General features: G+C 35.3%; 1 protein-coding gene and 2 pseudogenes across 1 annotated transcript; all 3 read left to right on the top strand.

The window, feature by feature from the left end:
• The first annotated feature begins 2,141 nt into the window (after window positions 1–2,141).
• Window positions 2,142–5,535, top strand: LOC117668771 (olfactory receptor 5BS1-like; annotated as a pseudogene).
• A 3,962-nt stretch (window positions 5,536–9,497) lies between these two features.
• On the top strand, window positions 9,498–10,436 carry LOC117668770 (olfactory receptor 5BS1-like). The gene has a single exon (XM_034422834.2). It carries the CDS (start codon window positions 9,498–9,500, stop codon window positions 10,434–10,436), a length of 939 nt encoding a protein of 312 aa, XP_034278725.2.
• A 7,080-nt stretch (window positions 10,437–17,516) lies between these two features.
• Window positions 17,517–18,440, top strand: LOC117668769 (olfactory receptor 5BS1-like; annotated as a pseudogene).
• The last annotated feature ends 1,596 nt before the right edge of the window (window positions 18,441–20,036 follow it).

Genomic DNA, 20,036 nt, shown 5'->3' with positions numbered 1-20,036 from the left:
CATGCCCACCCAGTCACCTGACCACCAAGCCCTACCCACTAATTAAGCCACACCCATAGAACCAGTAGCGAAAATTTTTAGATTTCACCCCTGGATTACAGTATTTTACCATTGAATTGACATAGTCAACTATAGAAATTGAAAAATAAAATAATAAATAAATAAAAGATAAGAAAATTCATTTCTGCTATTTGCTGCACTTTTTTATGCACTTGATGTCACAACTGGCACTATATAGCATGGTACAGCATGCAACAAAACTGACTCAGTCCTTAATGTAACTTGCTGGAGGTCTCAAATTTCTCCTTAGGAATTCTGGGTTCTCATAACAGATCATGTCTCTTGCATTCCAAATTTGATCATTGCTTTATAAAAACCAGCTTTATTCTCACCAAGTATCCTCAAAAAATGTCAAAAGAAAAGGGAAAAAAAACACCTTCCAGAACTGTAACCATTCACCTAAATGATTCAGTCCTTCTGTGTCCAAGAGAAATAAACACATTTCAAACAAAATTAATCTTTGAAATTTTAATACTCAACTATTTAGATATACAAATTTGTTTCATTGTGTATTCTAATTGGATTTTCTAAAGAAAAGTCAAATAGGAAATACAATAAATTTCAGCTAGACCTGAAAAAGTCTGGATTAATAATGGCATCTTTACTTCTATGATGTAAATATGGTAATTTCCTAGTGGGAATTCCAGAGATTCAGTAGAACTATTAGAAAGTTTGGTAAACTAAAAACTTTACACTAGTTTTAATTGGAGGCAGCCACACAGAAAGGAAGTAAAATACCAAGGTGATTCCTGCAGGTACAATAGCTGTAATTATGAAGAAAGTCAGCATACTTTTCCCAAGGGAAAGAATTCTCTATGGCACATGCTGAACTCATATGAATATTTCAAACGAACATTTATAGGTTTTTAGCACCCAATAACAGCTGCAGCATTTTTAGGCTAAAGAAAACAATAAAGAGTAACTTCATTCATTTATTCATTTTTTCCTTGATTTTCTAGAAAAAATTAAGTCAATCTTAGTTTCTTTAGAAAAGAAACAAGCTATCTAAATCTTTTTTTAAAAAAATCCACCTCCTATTTCTTCAATATTACTTCTAATAAAACAGTAATAAAACATGTTTTAGTTTAATTAAGTTAATAACTATAAAATATAGTTATTTTTAGTAAAACTAAAAGCATTATTTAAAAATGTATGCCCTTAAATTTCAAGATGAGCTAAAACTGTTATCTTCCTTCCTTCCTTCCTTCTTTCCTTCTTTCCTTCCTTCTTTCCTGTTAGAGGAAAAATGAAGCAAGGAGCTGACACTTGAACAATCCATGTATATATTTTTTTGTTCTGTTTTTTCTTCATAGTATTGTATTGTTTCCTGGAAACCATGTTTGAGGGGCAATTCCTATAATCTGAAATCATGTCCACTTTTCTTTTACGGTGAAATTAAAATTAAGAGGTGGCATGTTGCGAAGAGAGGGTTGAGAGGCTTTTTAACCATGCTTTTAGCTAAAATTTTAAGGGGTTCTGGGGGGGGTTGTTTTAAGACTGGACCTGGGGGAGTCCCTACAGATCAAGGCACTAGCCTGTCAGATGGTGGCATCGGGGGGTGCAGGGAGGAGGGGCCGGTTGGGGTACGGCGGGTCGAGGGTCATTCTATGCCCATGGTGGTTAGGAGGAGTGGTAGTGGACAGAGCAGAGGGCATAGGGATACTGGTGGGGTGCGCCCCCACTGCTTGCAGCGCATTCAGTGCTCCAGCCCTCGTAGCTCCACCTGCACTCCGGGGGGGGGATGGGAGTGCAGAACCTGGAACTCCAGCTGGTGTATGTTAATGCCAGGTCTGTTGTGCATAAGGCCCCCCCTTGTCTGTGATTTGATTGACGAGGGGGATGCGGACCTGGCTTTCATCACGGAGACCTGGTTGGGTGCGGAGGGAGGAATTCCTCTGTCCGATCTATGCCCACTGGGTTTCCGAGTATTACACCAGCCGCGACTGCACAGAAGGGGTGGCAGGGTGGTGGTTGTCATCAGGGAAGGTCTTAGACCTAGGGAGGTCACTGTCCCTCAGATTGGCAGGTGTGAGTCCCTTCTCTTGAAATGGGACTCTGGAGTGTAGTCGGCTCTGTTGATTATGTACCTGTCTCCCAGCTTCGTGTCTTCAGTCCTGCCCGCACTACTCAAAGTCTTAGCTGAACTGATGGTTGAGCTCCCCAACCTGATGGTTGTGGGAGATTTTAATCTCCTGTCAGTTGGCGAGACATCAGAGTTGGTGCGGGAGTTCATGGCCTCCATGACGGCTATGGACCTGCCTCAAGTTGTACAGAGTGTGTGGACACACACTCGACTTTTCATCTCTGGGCAGTAAATAAATGCTCGGGGTAGGGGTGACCACCTGTCATGGACCGACCATTCCCTCCTTCATCTAGACTTTCCTTCCACCAACCCCCACCGCTGGGAGGCGGAACCGACTCATTGGTTCCGCCCCAGGTGCCTGATGGATCCTGATAGGTTCCTGACAGAGCTTGAGACATTTCCCACTGACCTATCCCATGATTCACCAGAGGCCTGGTGGATGCCTGAATAGGCAGCCACCGGGGCACTGGATCGAATTGTTCCCTTGCGGCCTCTCCTCCGACAGGGATCCCGGGCAGCTCCATGGTTTTCTGTGGAGCTCAGGGAAATGAAGTGTTGGAAGAGCCGCCTAGAGGGCCATTGGAGGTCTTCCCATTCCGAGTCTGACCGAACACAGTTAAGAACCCATATTAGGTCTTATCTTTTGGTGATGGAAGCGGCGAAATGTGACTATTTCACTGCTCTCATTGCATATGCAGAAAATCGCCCAGCAGCCTTGTTCTGAGTGACCCGCTCCCTTCTTCATCAGGGAGTGAGGGAGGATCCCTTGCAAGGCAGTGCTGAGGATTTTGCGCAATTTCTGCAAGACAAAATCGCTCAGATTCGGATGGGATTAGACTGACTGACTCTAACTGTTTCTATGGTGGAAGTGGACAGGATAGTGGATAGACTGGGGGCCTCCACATGTTTACTGGACCCTGTCCCTCCCGGCTTGTTGCGGCAACCACGGAGGTGACTGGAGACTGGATCCAGGCAATTATCAACGCTTCATTGAGAAACGGGGTCTTCCCCACCTTACTCAAGGAGGCGGTGGTTTGTCCCCTCCTCAAGAAGCCTGCCTGAATCCGGCCTCCCTGAACAACTTTCGACCTGTCTCCAACCTTCACTTTATAGTGAAGGTGGTTGAGTCTGTGGTGGCGTACCAGCTTCCATAATTCCTGGAGGAGACTGATTATCTAGACCATACCAATCAGGCTTCAGGCATGGACACAGCATGGAAACGGCATTGGTCGCCCTGGTGAATGATCTCTGGCGGGCCCAGGATGGGGATTATTTCTCCATCCTGGTGCTACTTGAACTCTCAGCAGCTTTTGATACCATCGACCATGGTATCTTACTGCGATGTCTCGGGGGGATTGGGGGTGGGGGGGCACTGTTTTCATGATCTCTCGGTTGGATTAATGCAATGCCCTCTACATGGGGATGCCCTTGGAGTGCACCAGGAGGCTCCAACTGGTCCAGAATGCAGCCACGTGAATAGTTACGGGTGCGTCCCACTAGTCCCATATAACACCACTATTGCGTGAGCTGCACTGGTTTCAGGTAGTCCTCCGGATCCGCTTCAAGCTGCTGGTACTCACCTATAAAGCCCTTCATGGCATGGGCCTGGGTATTTGAAGGATCACCTCCTACCGGCCTCCCACCGCCCAGTGTGCTCACATAGGGCTGCCCTCCTCCAGGTCCCCTCAGCCAGACAGTGTCAGCTGGCGGTCCCCAGGATGAGGGCGTTCTCTGTGATCACACCGACCCTCTGGAATCGGTTGCCCACCGGGCTCCGGATGGCCCCGGACCTCCACACCTTCTGCGCTCACCTAAAGACACGGCTCTTTCAGCAATTTCCCTGATCTGCCGTTGGTTTTAACTTGGGGATTTGGGGATTTTAAATTGGTTTTTAATATTATTTTATCTTTATCTATTGTCAAGTTGTTTTATTTTTGTGAGCCACCCCGAGTCTTACAGGAGAACGGCAGCATATAAATCTGACAAACAAACAAACAAACAAACAAACAAATAAATAAATGAGAAAGAAAATAAAATCTGTGGAAATTTTTTAAAAGGTCAAACCAGCAGCCTTCTCCTAATCTTAAAAACTGATACTAAATTTTAATTTTAAATTTAGTTTTCCATGCTACTTTTGTGAAATATAAATATTTTTATAACATTATGAAAATGTTATAGAGAGCTCAACCAAATGAGCTCCCTATGTTGTGCACTGACAATAAAGATTTGAAATTTGAAATTGAAAATGTGTTATTTTTCTTACAATTCTTAGAATATACAGTAAAGGTTTCACATTTATCTTCTAACATCTTGAGGGAAAAAAGCTGATGCCAGCAATTTTACAACAGATTTCTCTGTTTTAATTCTCAGACAATATCTTAGCTGAAAATGGTAGAGAAGGCACTTTGAGGATGTTGGTTGATGCAAATGATATAGGAAATAGGAAGCTTGAAATAACGCTATTCTGATTTAATACAGGACATCTCCCATAGTTTAAAGTAGAATGCCCTGGAATTTATTGAACTTTGATCCACTACACATTGAAGATTTTCCTGCCATGTTTTAGGATTTGCTAATATAGATAACATGTATTTATTATAATCTCTTCAGGGTAATGTTTGGATATTATTTATAATTTTTGACTTTCATCTCAAACCAGTAGAATTTAATTGTGTATAATATTGATGTCCCAAGCTCTTAGAAATTTTGACTGAAAGGCAGACAATTTCATATTCTGCATGTTTTGCTTGAATGTTCTTCTTTCTTGTATCAGGAAGTAATGAACCTTGCATTCTTGCAGCAATGGCCTATGACAGGTATGCTGCCATTTGCAAACCACTCTATTACGTGAAATTATGAATAAATCATGTTGTAGATGGCTAGTGGGTGGTACCTGGACAATGGCTTTATCATATGCCTTGATAAATACATTGCCTGCTTTGAAGTTGGGTTTCTGTGGAGCAAATTTTATCAGGGATTTCAGTTGTGAATCGCTACTTACCTTATCTTGCACAGACACATTCTCCAATTCGACATAGTTACTCATAACTAGTAGCACCATTGCCATATCTTCATTAACTGTGATTCTGTTTTCCTATAGTTATATCATCTCAACTACCCTGAAGTTGAAGTCCATTAAAGCAAAAAAGAAAACTTTCTCTACCTGTAATGCTCACCTTATTGTTGTGGTTTTGTATTATAGCACTGGATGTTTTAGGTAGATGAGGCCCAGCTCAGCCTCTTCAATTATTATGGATGAACTTTTCTCTGTTCAATATAGTATTTCCACACCCACGCTAAACCCCCTTATATACAGTCTGAAAAACAAAGAAGTGAAGGAAGCCATCAAAAAACTAATGGGCTACAAATCTTTGATTTCTCCCATTATATAAAATGATTTCATAATAAAGCAAACTGAATATTATGCAAAGAGTGAGCTATGAAATGAGCACATTGTCTTGGAAAGATATTCCAAAGCCCCCCCCCCCCTTTTTTTTGTTTCATATAAATTAACAGATATGGTAGAATCAAAATAATTGGACTTCATTAGTATAATCTAATAGGCTTTTTTTAAAAAAAATGACAATCAATTGTTGTTCAGTTAATCTCTTGAAGGCAGATATTTTTAGAATTGTTGTCTAAACCTCCTCTACTGATGAGTCTCATTTGGATGGTTATTTTGTATAGCAAGGATACATATAATTTGTGGTTGTAGAACATTCTAAAATAATAAGTGAATCTGTGTGATCATCCTCGAATCTTAATACTTATGGTATTGTTGTTGTTATTGATGATGATAATTACTGATGATGATAATCAAATTATGTAATTTGATAAAAAGTGAACGTTTATTTAATTAATTTTGAATTGTTATTTTTTGTATAGTTGATCAATCTCACATTTAAATAATGTAACATTATTTTTCCTGTAAAATGGGATTTCTTAAACTTTTGTGTGCTATGAGCCCCTTAGAGAGTCTTGTAAAATATAAGGATCCTAATTATGGTCAACTATAGTTATCCAAATATTATTTTTAAAAATTAATAAAACTGGAATAGATGTGAACATATGTGAAAGGGAAGTTGCTATTTTTATGATCCAAATTCATAGACTCCCATTCATAGAAATATATTCATAGACAACTGAGGGGTACATCAAGTCCAGGCTAATTGCTATTCATCCCACTAACTTGATCTTTTGGTCACCAGATACATTCCTGGACAACTCCACAATTTGGGTGAATGAGTTGTAACACATAAAGCCCTCAAAAGTTATAGCATATTGCTCAAATAAGAGATATCAAAAAGTACTAGTGGAGCTTTTTTTGCTGCCATCTTTTGGTTGCACTTTATTTTGAAAAGTATAGTCTATATACTATATTTCTATAGTCTATATTTGGAGGCATAACACAGAAAAGTAATAAAACTCCAATGTGATTCCTGCAGGTGCAATATTTCTAATTACTAAGATGGTTTGTAAACTTGCCTCAAGGGAAACAATTCACTATCGCAAATACCAAACTCATGTGAATGTATGAAATGAACATTTATAAATTTTTCACAACCGATGACAGATGCAGCATTTTTCAGGCTAGAAAATTAACAAATCAATAGTGAACTTCAGTTTAAAAGCAAGATAGGATTTGGTAAGTTTCCTGAGAAAAGAAGCAGACTTTATAATATTTTTTTTTACCAGTTCCAATTCTTCATTATTACTCCTAGTAAAGCATTATGGGCTTATTATGAATAATTCAGTAGTAAAACATTTTAAATTAAATTAAATTAAACTAACCATATTTTGTATTCTTGGGGAACAGAATTAAAGAATCTGTAGAAACTGTATATTCTTAAATTTTAAGCTAAACTAAGCTTGCTTCCTTCCCTCCTTCTCTCCTTCCTTCCTTCCTTCCTTCTTTCCTTCCTTCCTTCCTTCCTTCCTTCCTTCCTTCCTTCCTCCCTCCCTCCCTCCCTCCCTCCCTCCCTTCCCTTCTCTTCCCTTTCCTTCCTTTCCTGATGGGGAATTGCTGCTTTTTCAAGCAAGGATTTGACACAAAAACAATCCATGTCACATTTATTATTTCTTTAATAATTTTTTCTTGGTGTACCATTTAGCTGCCCTGATTCTTCAGAGAGGGGCGGCATATAAATTGAATTAAATTAAATTAAATTAAATTGTTTCCTGAGTCATTATTAAAAAAAAAAAGAGGCATAGGTATCTTCTGACACCAAATTCAAATATGAAAATATGTCAAATCTTATTTTGAAGGAAAGACAGGTGAAACTGGGAGAAATTGGAAAAAAATAATAAAAATGTTTTATGCAAATTTTCCATAGAAATGAATTCAGCAGAACTTTCCCTAATTTTTCTTAAACATTGAAATACATTTATTTTTCTATATTACTCTTGCTTTATATAGATCTTTGCAGAACATGAGGGAAATGTGATTTCTTTTCCTAACATTTTTAAAATATATCTTATAAATTATTTAACATAATGATTAATGTTTGCATATTGTTTATCTGCAATCCTTTCTGATTTTCATCCCAAACCAGTTCATTGGTAGGTTCTGGATAACATTTATCTGAGATAAATTCTGCAGAATAAAATATTGATTTTTATCCCAAACAAGTTCAATGGTAGAATTTCTATTCACTTATGTATGACATCTACATTGTATTATCACTGGGAATCAAGGATACACAGATAAATTCTGGCTAGAAAATACTCTCCAAAATAAGGAAATTATAATATGCCAATATAATAGGTAGTATATGAGTATAATTTAATGTACATATAAAATATACTTTGCATTTATGTTTGTTTGTTTAAATCAGCATTGTTTATTGTTTTGTAATTATTCCTTTTAACATTTAACAAACTGCTCCACTGCACATTGCATCATAAAATGAATTAATTGTGATGTTGAATGAAAAGAATGGCACTTAGCATACGGCCAATAAGTTATTAGGATTTCCTACTTCATGTTGCAACAGATCTTCCAGATCTCAATTAGGAATAATTGAGTTATGGACCTGAAGATGATCAAGAACCCACCAAGGGACTACAAATCCTCCTGCATGCGATCCTGACAATCTCAAAAGTGTATGGTTCCATTTAACAAATATACTGAATTGCTACATGTTTGTTTCTTTTTTCCACTCACTGATTTTCAGTGGGAAATAAAAGTTATGTTTCCTCTGACCAGCTTAACATGTACATTACTGACAAAACTCATTCCTGCCCCTGGAAAATTAAAAAAAAAAATTGTTCCAGGTTCCATCCTGCTTCTTCAGTTACATTATCATGTGATGACTATTTCCGTGGGGCTGTTGACTATCAGAGATATATACATCACAAAATGTAAATCCATTAATGGAAAGTAAGAAAATAATTGCTCACTTATAATGAGATAGTGATTTCTTTTCTTTCATTTTCATTATATTTGTTATATTAAAATGCAGCCTTACATCCAATTTATGTTCTCTCTATGCTAAAGTTGTTAAAACAATCTCAGCTAATTAGAATTTAATTCATCAGAAGGTTAAATTTGATTAAGAAACCATGAATGTCAAATTAATTGAATTAGCTGAATGGAAGCACAGTTTGTATTAGAGACTGTGTAATGCAAGGCGAATTTTTACATCAACAAAAGAAAGTTTATTTTTCTTTATCTAAAACAGAACAGAACAGAACAGAATAACAGAGTTGGAAGGGACCTGGGATGTCTTCTAGTCCAACCCCCTGCTTAGGCAGAAAACCCTACACCACTTCAAAGCAATTTAAAATATTTCATTATTATAGGAATCTTTCTGTAGCCTTTTGTTTCCTTAATGTCACTGGGGAGTTAAATAATGGCTTCAGATTCTAGTGCAGAAATGTGTTTCAGAACATACTTAAATAGAACTTGCCTGACAGTCTATTAAACAGCTATGCATTTCCTGAGATAATCCAATTGTTATTTTTGATTTCATATATTTGTATTGAATCTTACAGCTGAAGGATCATGTTGGAGACAGATTAATCCATTGGGTCACTAAGAATCAACATGATTTGATGGCATATAATTCATCCTTCAATGTTGAGCTCAAATCTGAATTTTTGGAAGCAATGTCAAACTCATGAAAAGAACATTTTCAGAAAAGAAATCCACCCCTCCCATTTATTCTGTTGAAAGTATAGAATAGATTGTAGGTTTTTAAGTGGGAATCACAATTTTCTCTATTCCAAATTTTTCTCTGCTATTTCACCTCTCCCCCGCCTGCCGCCGCCTTACTGTGCACTATATGGCAACCTAATTCATCCTAATAAAACTTTGTTTTCTCTCTTTTTCTTGATGTTTCTACATCATCTGAACATGGAAACAGAAAATCAAAATACCACAATCACTTCCTTTGTCCTTTGGGGATTCTCAAATAATTTACCAGTGAATCTCTTCTTCTTCTTTATGTTCTTATTTATTTATCTCCTAACATTACTGGCAAATATAGTGATTATGATTGTTACAAATTTTCTCTCAAGCCCCATGTACTTTTTCCTGGCTCATCTGGCTTTTCTTGATATTTGTTTTTCTTCTGTTACTGTGCCTAAGCTCTTAGAAATTTTTACCAAACAACAGGCTATTTCATACTCTGCCTGTTTTGTCCAAATGTTCTTTATTCTTCTAACAGGAAGCAATGAAATTTGCATTCTTACAGCAATGGCCTACGATAGATATGCTGCTATCTGCAAACCCCTCCATTATGTACAAATTATGAACAAAGCATGTTGTAGATGGCTGATGGGTGCTGCCTGGGTAGTGGCTTTTTCATATGCCTCAATAAACACATTTCCTGCTTTGAAGCTGGGTTTCTGTCAGGCAAATTTTATCAGGGATTTCAGTTGTGAATTTCCCTCTCTAATTGCATTATCTTGCACAGACACATTCTTCAATTGGACATTGTTACTCATAACTAGTGGTACCATTGCTATATCTTCCTTAATAATAATTCTGTTTTCCTACATTCATATCATCTCCACTATTCTGAAGTTAAACTCCACAGAAGCAAAGAGGAAAACTTTCTCTACCTGTAGTGCTCATCTTATAGTTCTGACTTTGTATTATTTCACTGGGTTGTTTAGATATATGAGGCCCAACTCAGCTTCCTCAATTATTGTGGATGAAATCTTCTCTGTTCAGTACAGTGTTTCCACACCCATGCTGAACCCACTTATCTACAGCCTCAAAAACAAAGAAGTGAAGGACACCATCAAAAAACTAATGGGTTATAAATCTTTGATTTTTCGTACCGTATAAATACCATATCATATGAAGGAAATTATGGAGACAGTGGACTGTGAAATGAACACATTATTTTGGACAGGTATTCCAAAGTTTGTTGTTTCATATAGATTAACTGATATAGGGGAATCAAAATAAATGGATTTTATTTGTGTCACCATATGTTATGATCAATAATTATTCAGATACAATCTGATGAAACCAGACATTTTTAAACTTTTGTGCAAATAGCTTCCTCTAATGATTCCCAATTCTGTCTCATGTAGCAGGGAATTTCAGTTTGTGATTGTATGAAATACTAAAATAATGTGAATTTGAAACCATCTACAAACATTGTAATATTGATTGTGATGATGATGATGAAAATGATGAGGACTGCTAGTGGAATGAATCTCTCTTAATTTGTGTAGAGGTTTTTTTGCATTAAAAATTCTGTATGTAACTTCATAAAAAGTGAATATTTATTTATTAATATTATTTTATTAATTTTTATAATATAAAGATAAAAACTAACAAATCAAATGGTCAAAAAAAGGAATAGAAATAAGAGACACAGACAGGAGATAGAAGTGTAACAAGATAAACTTATAAAAAGAAAGAAAAATGCAGGTTTTCATCTTATCTGCCAATGTCATTCACACAAACTTTTTTTTTTTTTTTTGTGAAAAGCTGCTTCTAGGATTTATTATGCTTTTGTAGGAAGCAGAACTTTCATTTATCAATATCCTGCTAAACAACAATTATTTCAAGGGACTTGAAGATGGAAGATTGGACCTCCTAAACTTTAAACTGCTTCTCAAGACATAACCTTGCCAAGTGAAGTCTTGTGCTATTCTACCTCATTAGTCATAGGTCAAATCATTCACATTACTGTGAATCTCAGCATTAACTCTCACTAACTGGGTTCCTTTACAACTCAACAAGGCCACAACTTGGGGGTCTAGGACAACTTGTCACATCTAACTTGCCATGGCCAATTTGCCGTGGCCAAATTCACCATGGAACAACTCTCCATGGGACAAGAGTTACATTAATAGTGAAGAAATAGTGGAATAGAATTATTTAAAAAGATGCAAAAGGTAAGACAAAATGAAATGTGAATGACAAAAATTAAAATTATTTTAAATTATTTTAAATAATTACACTGAATTGTTTTTTTTTATTATAAAGTTTTTTATTATTTTTTAAAAAAACATAAAACACATATTTTCAAAACAAAGCTTTTGATCTGGTCACAAATTAATACAAATCACTAATAAATTTTAATTTTCAATTAACACAACTTAATATTTTACTCAGTTATTTCCCTCAAATCTATCTATTTAACTATGCCATTATCCCCAAAAACCCATTATTTAAATCTTAAATCCTAACCAATTATCATTCCCTTTTTCTCTTTCATTTGCTTAGATGGATATATATTCATACAATTATTATAAACATTCATAAAAGATTTAATTCCAACATAATCATTTTATTTTTACTATTGAACTCAACATTTATAATCTTTATTTCTATTATTAAACCTAATTTATTCATTTCATTTTAACTATTAATCTCAACATACCCGTCCTTATTTTGGCTATCCCACCTCATTTTATCTTTACTATAAAACCCAACATCTTTATCTTTATCTTTGTTGTTCAACCAATCATTTTTATTTCTTGGCTGTTAAACACAGCATAACCATTTTGTTTTTGGCAGTTAAACACAGCATACTCATTTTTGTTTCTTGGCCATTACACAGCATATCCATTTTTATTTTGGCTGTTACACAGCATTACCATTTTTGTTTGGCTGTTAAATACAGCATAGTCGTTTTTATTTTCTGGCTGTTACACAGCATATCTATTTTTATTTTTTGGCTGTTAAACACACATAATCATAATTGGTTTAACTATTGATCCCTTCTTAGTCCTTTCTTTGTTGTTTCCATCTATCTATGCATTGCTTATTTTAAAATAATCATATTTATCCTTATCCTTTTCCATGACAATTTAACATTGAGACAAGGTTCTTGCTTAAGTCATATCTTTAAATATATTTATAAATTCCTTTTAACATTTTTAATTAATCATATTTATCCTTATTCTTTTTCATAACAATTTAACATTGAAACATGGTTCTTGCTTCAAACATATCTTTAAATATATGTGTAAATTCCTTTTCAAGGAATTTACATTTAACATTCTTAATTTCTATAAAAACCTCCTTTTTATTACTACAATCCATTATTTTATTTTAAATCACATTGTTTAAATCTTCTTTTTTTCCTTTTTCCAGTCGTGTTTATCTTACTTCTTCATTTGCTCACCTGCAAACATATATTTCTTCCATTTTCAAAGTTTTCAATTTTGTTCTCCATAAATCATATTAAATCTTTTTCTTATTTTTATTCCGGATATAATGTATGTCCCTCTTTTTAGCCTGTGCTTAATCCTTTTTTTGTTCCTGCACCAATTTTTTAGTTATTGTTGTTTCAACTATAGGAGTTCCATTATAGTTTCCTTTTCTTTTCACCAAATCCAGCTGCCTGAAGACAAGGGAAAAAAAAAAAAAAACTCCTCCGCAAAGTAGGGCTCAGAATTTTCCAAAACAAAAAAAAGTTACAAAGTTCCTTTTTAAACCAGATGGTGTCTCTCTACAATTCACATTTTCCATTAGTCATGCAAGTATCCATTTTGTGCAATTCTCCTTTTAATTTTAAAAGTATCAAATCTTTTTTTTTAGAATCCAATTCGAATTTTAAAGTATCCAGTCTTTTTACCATATCTCAATAATTAATTCCCTTAGTTCTGTTCAAAAATTAGTTGTTTCTTGGGTCTTTGTCTCTTTAAGGTTGCAGTTTAAAACTTTCCAAAGCCCCTTTGTTGCACGCTGCTATTTTAGGCTCGGGGTCTTCTAAATAATAATAGTGCTCCACACGTTGTTGCAAGCCTGGGTTTGTTGTCACTCATCCGGCTTCAAAAAGCTCCGTTTTATTCTGCTTTCCTCCAGCACTTTTCTTAGCCCGGTTGTTCCAGCTTCGTGGCAGCTTCCATGGCTCCCTCCCCCCGCCGCTGACTCACAGAGGGTTCCCTCTGACCTCCAAGGAACTTGCCTGTTCTTCTTGGTTGTCCAAGGTGCCCCTTCTTTTTCTGCAGAACGGTTCTGGTCCAAAAACCCATTGGCAGCGGTTCGGCAGCCAGGGTTTTTGCAAGACTCATCAGAGCCCACTATTTCCCTGACTGTCTCGCCGTGATGCTAAACCATAAGTCTTCAATAAATAAATTGAATTGTTGAAAGGTCCACGTACCAGTTGTCTCATGGCAAGGTGGCCTTGTGAATTAGCTATAGCAAGTTGGTTGCAGCGAGTTGTTCCCTTCTGATAAACTGGGGTAATTATATGTATAAATGTTTAGTCTGGATTCCATAAGCATTTAATCTATAACTCCAATTTGGGGACAGTTAGAATAACCTAGTCAAGTAGTTGGGCCATGGACTCTTCAAATTACATAAATTCATGATTTCTTGGGCGGTCTTGACTTCCTTGTAATAAAGTCAGGTGTTATTTGTATAGAAAGTGTTGAGAGGTTGGATTACAGTATTTTATAGAGTTAATTAGGTTGAGATGTTCAGCTATAGAAATTAAACAAATAAAATAATAGATAAATAAAAGATCCAATATATTTCTGTTATATGCTGGGTTTTAGTATGCACTTGATCCCATCACTGCCACCATAAAGCAGCATATAGAAACTGAGTCAGGTGGACCAGATAGGATATATACTTAGAGATCTCAAATATTTCCTCAGGAATCCTGGGTTCCCAAAACATGATCCTGTCTCTTGCCTTTTAAATAGCAGCTTGGTCATTACTATTATCAAAACCATCTTTCATCTCACATAGTATCCCGTAAAAATACCAAAACAAAAAGAAAAGAAAAAAATTGTAGTGTACCCATGCAGCTAGAAACTGAAATCTTTCTTCCACCCCAAATGGAAGTAAAAACATTTCATAGAAAAACAAATCCAATCTTTGAAATTTTAATATTCAAGTTTTAAGATCCTCAATTCTGTTTCATTGTTTATTTTATCTTGGTCTCCCAAAGAACAGTCAAGTTTAATAACACAGAACAAAAACAGAACAAAAATAACATAAAATGCCAAGTTTAATATTCTTGCAGGTATAATATTTCTAATTATCATGAAAGTCTATAAGCTTGTCCCAAGGGAAACAATTCACTAAGGCAGATCATGTGAATATATACTATAGATGCAGCATTTTTTCAGCCTTGGCAATCAACAAAGAGAATGAGGTAAACTTTATTCTACACTGTTTTTTATTTGATTTCCTAGAAGTAAAGAAGGATTTGGTAAGTTTCTTAAGAAAAGAAACAAGCTTTTTATTTTTTTTTAAAAAAATCCAACTATTGACTCTTCAATATTACTTTTAATAAAATTTTGTTGACTAATACTGAATAATTCAATAATAAAACATATTTTAAATTAATTAAGGTAATACTAAACATATTTTTCTTTGTTCAAGATGGATTGTGATATGTATGTATGTATGTATGTATGTATGTATGTATGTATGTATGTTTTGCCATCATTCTGCATAACTTGTCCCTTTTGAATGCTGCGACTGTTATCATATTATTTTTGGGATGGTGACACTGTTTGGTGGATGGTGGGTTTTTGTTTCTTTTGAGAGTGGGCATAGGAATTTTATTTTAATGTGTGCCAGTGTATACACATTAAAATGATAATAAAGATTATTTTATAATCTTATAATTTTATTTTATCTTATCTTATCTCACCTTATTTTCTTTTTTGGGGTTAGTAAAACTAAAAGCATCTTTTTAAAATGTATCTCCTTAAATTTTAAGTTAAGTTAAAACAATTATTATCCTTCCTTCCTTCCTTTCTTCCTTCCTTTCTGATACAGGGGTATTGCTCTTTTTTCAAGCAAGAAACTGACACTCTGAATAATCCATGCCAGTTTTTTTTTACTAGTACAACATTATTTCCTGGATTTATATGTTCCAACAATATATGCAGCTCCAGACATCAAGCTTTCTATAATCTGAAAACATGTCAATTTTCCTTTTGAAGGAAAGTTAAAATTAAGAGAAACAAAGGAAAAAATAATCCTTTCTGCAAGTCTTCCATAAAGGTAAATCCAGCAGCCTTCACTAAATCTTAAGACATTGAAAAGCATTTAATTTTCTATGATACTTTTGTAAAATACAAATATTCTATAACATTAGTAAAATGTAATATTTTTTCTACAATTCCTCAGAATATATAGTAAAAGTTCCACATTTCACCTCTAACATCTTCAGGGAAAAAAGAGCGGATGCCAGCAATTTTCCAACACATTTTTATATTTTAATGATCAAAGAATATGTTAGTTGAAAATAAAGTATATTTTGAGGACATTGGTTGATGAAAATGATATAGAAAATAGGAAATAGGGAGCATGAAATAACACTGTTTGGGCACCTTCCAAGTTTAAGGGACCACTCCATGAAAATGTAGTGAACTTTAATTCAATTCAATTCAATTCATACCGTTATTGTCAATGCACAACATGTTTACAATGAGATTGGATGAGTCTCCCCTAGTGCACCCCCCAAACACAAAATACAGCTCAATAACTCATAAGTGAAAGAAAGAGAGGGAAAAAGAAAGGGGGGAAAAGGGGGAAAACCCCTAATCCAATAGATTACCAACAGACACACAATCCTATATATATATATGTGCATGACATTACATTATATTGTATTGCACCAATGTAGACATCTTGCATGCTGTGCTGGCCCTGCAAGTACATCACACCAAATAATTATGGTGTTACATTGCATCCAGAAATCTGATAGCCCATGGATAGAAGCTATTTTTCAGCCTGTTCGTTCAACTGGCTATACTTCTATATTTCCTGCCTGATGGTAGGAGAGTAAAGAAGAGCTGGCCTGGGTGTGAATTGTCCCTGCACATTGCACATAATCCCTTGCACATTGAAGATTTTCTGCCTTGTCTCAGGAAAATACAAATATGAATAATATTTATTTTTTATAAATTCTTCAGTATGTTTGCATAAGTTTTATCTGCTTTTGACATTCATCCCAAAGCAGTTCAGTGATAGAATTTAGCTCTAGATAATATTTATTTGCCATAAATTCTGCAGAATGAAATACTGAATTTATGCTAAACCTATTCAATTGTAGAAATAAATGTCAAATTAATTGAAGCAGCTAAGTGAAAGCCTTTGAAGAGGATTCTGTGTAGGTATAGTTTGTATTAGAGGCTGTGGGATGCTAGGGGAATTTTTACTGCACATTGACAAAGGAAAGATTATTTTTCTTTAATTTCAGGATTTCACTATTTTGCTATTATGTGAATCTTTCTGAAGAAGTCTATAGATGAGAAGCAAAACATTTTCAAAAGAAAAAAACAAGAAAGTCCAGTTGCCTCCTGAAAAAAGCACCTTTGGGACTTTTTTCTGCAGACTTTCTTCTTCTTCATATATAACAGAGTTCATATATAAGAGAGTTTGGGACTTTTTTCTGCAGACTTTCTTCTTCTTCATATATAACAGAGTTAAATATGGTCTTCAGATTTTAGCCCAAAAAAGTTCTTCTGAACATACTCAGGAAGCCCTGCTCATGTGTTTCCTGGGATAGTACATTTTAAAATTTTTATTTATTTGTTTTGAATGCTTATATCTGAACGATCAAGTTAGAAACAGATCATTACAGATAATCCATGTGGTCACTAAGAGTCAACATGACTTTGATGGTATATAATCCATCCATCAATCCATCAATGCTGAACTCAGATCCAAAGCCTTGCACAGTTTAAAAGTAGTCCCAAATTGAGAAACAGAAAATTTTCAAAAAAGGCATCCGACACCCCCCATTTGTAGTTTAAAGTATAGAATAGGCTGTTGCCATATAAGTGGAAATCACAATCTTCTCTACTCCAATTATTCTTCTGCTATTCTACCTCCACCCTTAGTTAGGCAATTCATGATACCCTAGTTCATTGTATCCTAATTCATTCTTATGTTGATTTTCTCTCCTTTTCTTAGAATTTTCTTTATTATCTGAAAATGGAAACAGAAAATCGAAGTACCACGATCACTTTCTTTGTCCTTTCTGGATTCTCAAATAATTTGCCAGTGAATCTCTTCCTCTTTTTTGTATTCTTTTTTATTTATGTGCTAACTTTACTGGCAAATATAATAATTATGGTTGTTACAAGTCATTTCCCAAGCCCCATGTACTTTTTCCTGGCTCATCTGGCTTTTCTTGATATCTGTTTGTCTTCTGTTACTGTGCCTAAGTTCTTAGGAATTTTTAATGAAAGGCAGACAATTTCATATTCTGCCTGTTTTGTCCAAATGTTCTTTATTCTTCTAATGGGGAGCAATGAAACTTGCATTCTTACAGCAATGGCCTATGACCGATTTGCTGCTATCTGCAAACCTCTCCATTATGTACAAATTATGAACAAAGCATGTTGTAGATGGCTGGTGGGTGGTGCCTTGGTAGTGGCTTTTTCATATGCTTCGATGAATACATTTCCTGCTTCGAAGTTGGATTTCTGTGGAAAATGCTTTATCAGGCATTTCAGTTGTGAATTTACATCTGTACTTGCCTTATCTTGTACAGACACAATCTTCAATTTGACACTATTACTCATAACTAGTGGTATGCTATGCTACTTGCTATGTCTTCATTCACTGTGATTCTTTTTTCCTACATTCACATCATCTCTACTATCTTGAAGTTGAATTCCCCAGAAGCAAAAAGAAAAACTTTCTCTACATGCAGTGCTCATCTTATTGTTGTGGCTTTGTATTATATCACTGGATGCTTTAGGTATATGAGGCCCAATTCAGTCTCCTCAGTTATTGTGGATGGGCTTTTCTCCATTCAGTATAGTATTTACACACCCATGCACCCTTATCTACAGCCTGAAAAACAGGGAAGTGAAAGAAGCCATCAAAAAGCTAATGGGTAGACATGCATAATTTCTGGTACTGTGTAAAATGGCTTGATATAAGGCAAATTGAATATTATGAAGACAATGATCTAAGAAATGAATTGTTGTATTGGAAAAATATTCCAAGTTTTTTGTTTTGTTTTGTTTTTGTAAGCTTGTTTCATATAAATTAAGAAGGCCTGCTGGATCAAAATAACCGGATTTCATTTATGTAGCCATATATATCAATAATCATTCAGATAAAGTTGATAACATCAGACAATTTAAGAACTATTGTTAATAATAAGAAAATTTGTGTGATCCTCGATGATGATGATGATGATGATGAGAATGCTAGTGGAATTAATCTTTCTCCATTTATGTAGAACTTTTTGAATGAAGAATTTTGCATGTAACTTCCATAAACCTCTGACTTATCTATACAACTCATTCCTCCCAAAACACCAAGAAATATGCCAAAATATTTTGTCTTTATTTGGGCTATGAATAGTTGATTACTTAGATTATAAACATGCATGCACACATACATATATTTTATATATGTCTTCACATTTATGTATTTATCTCCCTCTGTGTATGTATAGTCAAACACATTCTCTCTGTGTCTTTGTGACTCTCTGTCTCTGTATTTGTGTTTCTTTCTGTGTGTGTCTCTGTTTCTGTCTCTGTCTTTCTGCCTCTGTCTTCCCCCACCTCCCCTCTCTCTCTTTGTATTTAAACTGATCAATGATCAATGCAATGTATTTGGATGCTGTGTAAACTGTATGACTTCCCATCCCCCATAAACCATGGTGATGATGATGGTGATTTCCAGAATTATAACTGTTACTAGAATTAAAATAAGTCTCACCAATCCCTATGGGCTTTTTTGTTTTGAGAAATAGACTTTTAAGAAGAGATTGGGCAACCATTTTTCTGAAATTTGTATGGAATGTTCATGTGTCTCACTGATTTCATAAAACTAAGTCTGAAAGAATAAGACTTCCTTTTTAGCTAGAGTAGCTGCTACAATTGTCACTGTACTCTGTATTCTACAAGCTTAAGACATCAAGATTCATTGCCAATTAAGTGGCTGAGCATGATGGAATCACTACGCCTTTCTATGTATGAAAGTAAGCAATCAGCTATAAAACTGCTGCAGAAGCCTCATATTGGATAGGCTTACCAGCCTTTAATTGCACATCTTTAAGACCACGCTGAAAAAGTAATTTGATTAACCTGACCACATTCTACTGAGCATAGATGCCTCTAAGGAACAGTCAGGAGTGAATAAAATGTTTCCATCCTTCTATCTGCATCTGAGTGTTATTTTTCTTCCCTAGTTGATATTACATTATCAGCAATGGCTTGGGAAGCCATTGAATGAGTGCAACATTTTTATCTGTAGCTATGTAATGTGGAGTGTGAACTAGACCAGGGCCAGTGGTGGGATTCAGCCAGTTCACACCACTTCGGGAGAACCAGTTGTTAACTTTCTGAGCAGTTTGGTAAACTGGTTGTTGGAAGAAATCATTAGGGCAGAGAACCGGTTGTTAAATTACTTGAATCCCACCAGTGGCCAGGGCCTTCTTTTCTCCTACATTCAGATATTTGTGATGTTCTGTGCCTTCCCATAAGAGAGATT

The sequence above is a fragment of the Pantherophis guttatus genome, chromosome 4 (genome assembly GCF_059756535.1).
Source record: "Pantherophis guttatus breed Tessera chromosome 4, ASM5975653v1, whole genome shotgun sequence".
NCBI classification, from domain to species: Eukaryota; Metazoa; Chordata; class Lepidosauria; order Squamata; family Colubridae; genus Pantherophis; species Pantherophis guttatus.
This window is presented reverse-complemented; position numbering and strand designations above follow the sequence as displayed.